Here is a 284-nt window from a genome sequence, read left to right as displayed (position 1 = left end):
ATCAGGATGTTGGGATCCCCCAGCTCCACTCGGCGTTTGGGGAACACTGTCACCTCGGGTGGCACTAGGGACAACGGGCAGGAGGGAGGAGTTAGTGCTGCCCTAGAGCCTGGGCTCAGCCGGACCCCACGGCACCCAGGGCTGGTTAGAAAAGGCCCTGTTGTGCCTCACTGCCCACCCAGGGAGACCCCCGCGCCCCAGCTTGGGGCTGTGCCTGGTCCCCACGTGCTCCAGGGCAGCAGGGCGCTGTGCACCCCGCTGTCGGCTGGGGCGCCGGGGGGGGG

At 69.4% G+C, this 284-nt stretch overlaps 1 protein-coding gene across 1 annotated transcript in view; it reads right to left on the bottom strand.

Annotated features, from left to right (window-relative positions):
* Positions 1–5: 5 nt before the first annotated feature.
* LOC104076611 (mamu class II histocompatibility antigen, DR alpha chain-like) overlaps positions 6–284 on the bottom strand; it is a gene marked incomplete at both ends in the record, with an annotated part of 601 nt that continues 322 nt past the window's right edge. The window contains one exon of the mRNA XM_009577530.1: positions 6–70. Within this exon, the coding sequence (XP_009575825.1) occupies positions 6–70 (65 nt within the window). The remainder of the gene's footprint in view (positions 71–284) is intronic.

Source organism: Fulmarus glacialis, unplaced genomic scaffold, assembly GCF_000690835.1.
Source record: "Fulmarus glacialis isolate BGI_N327 unplaced genomic scaffold, ASM69083v1 scaffold19815, whole genome shotgun sequence".
Taxonomy (NCBI): domain Eukaryota; kingdom Metazoa; phylum Chordata; class Aves; order Procellariiformes; family Procellariidae; genus Fulmarus; species Fulmarus glacialis.
Note: the sequence above shows the minus strand (reverse complement) of the source record. Positions and strands in the feature narration are given on the sequence as shown.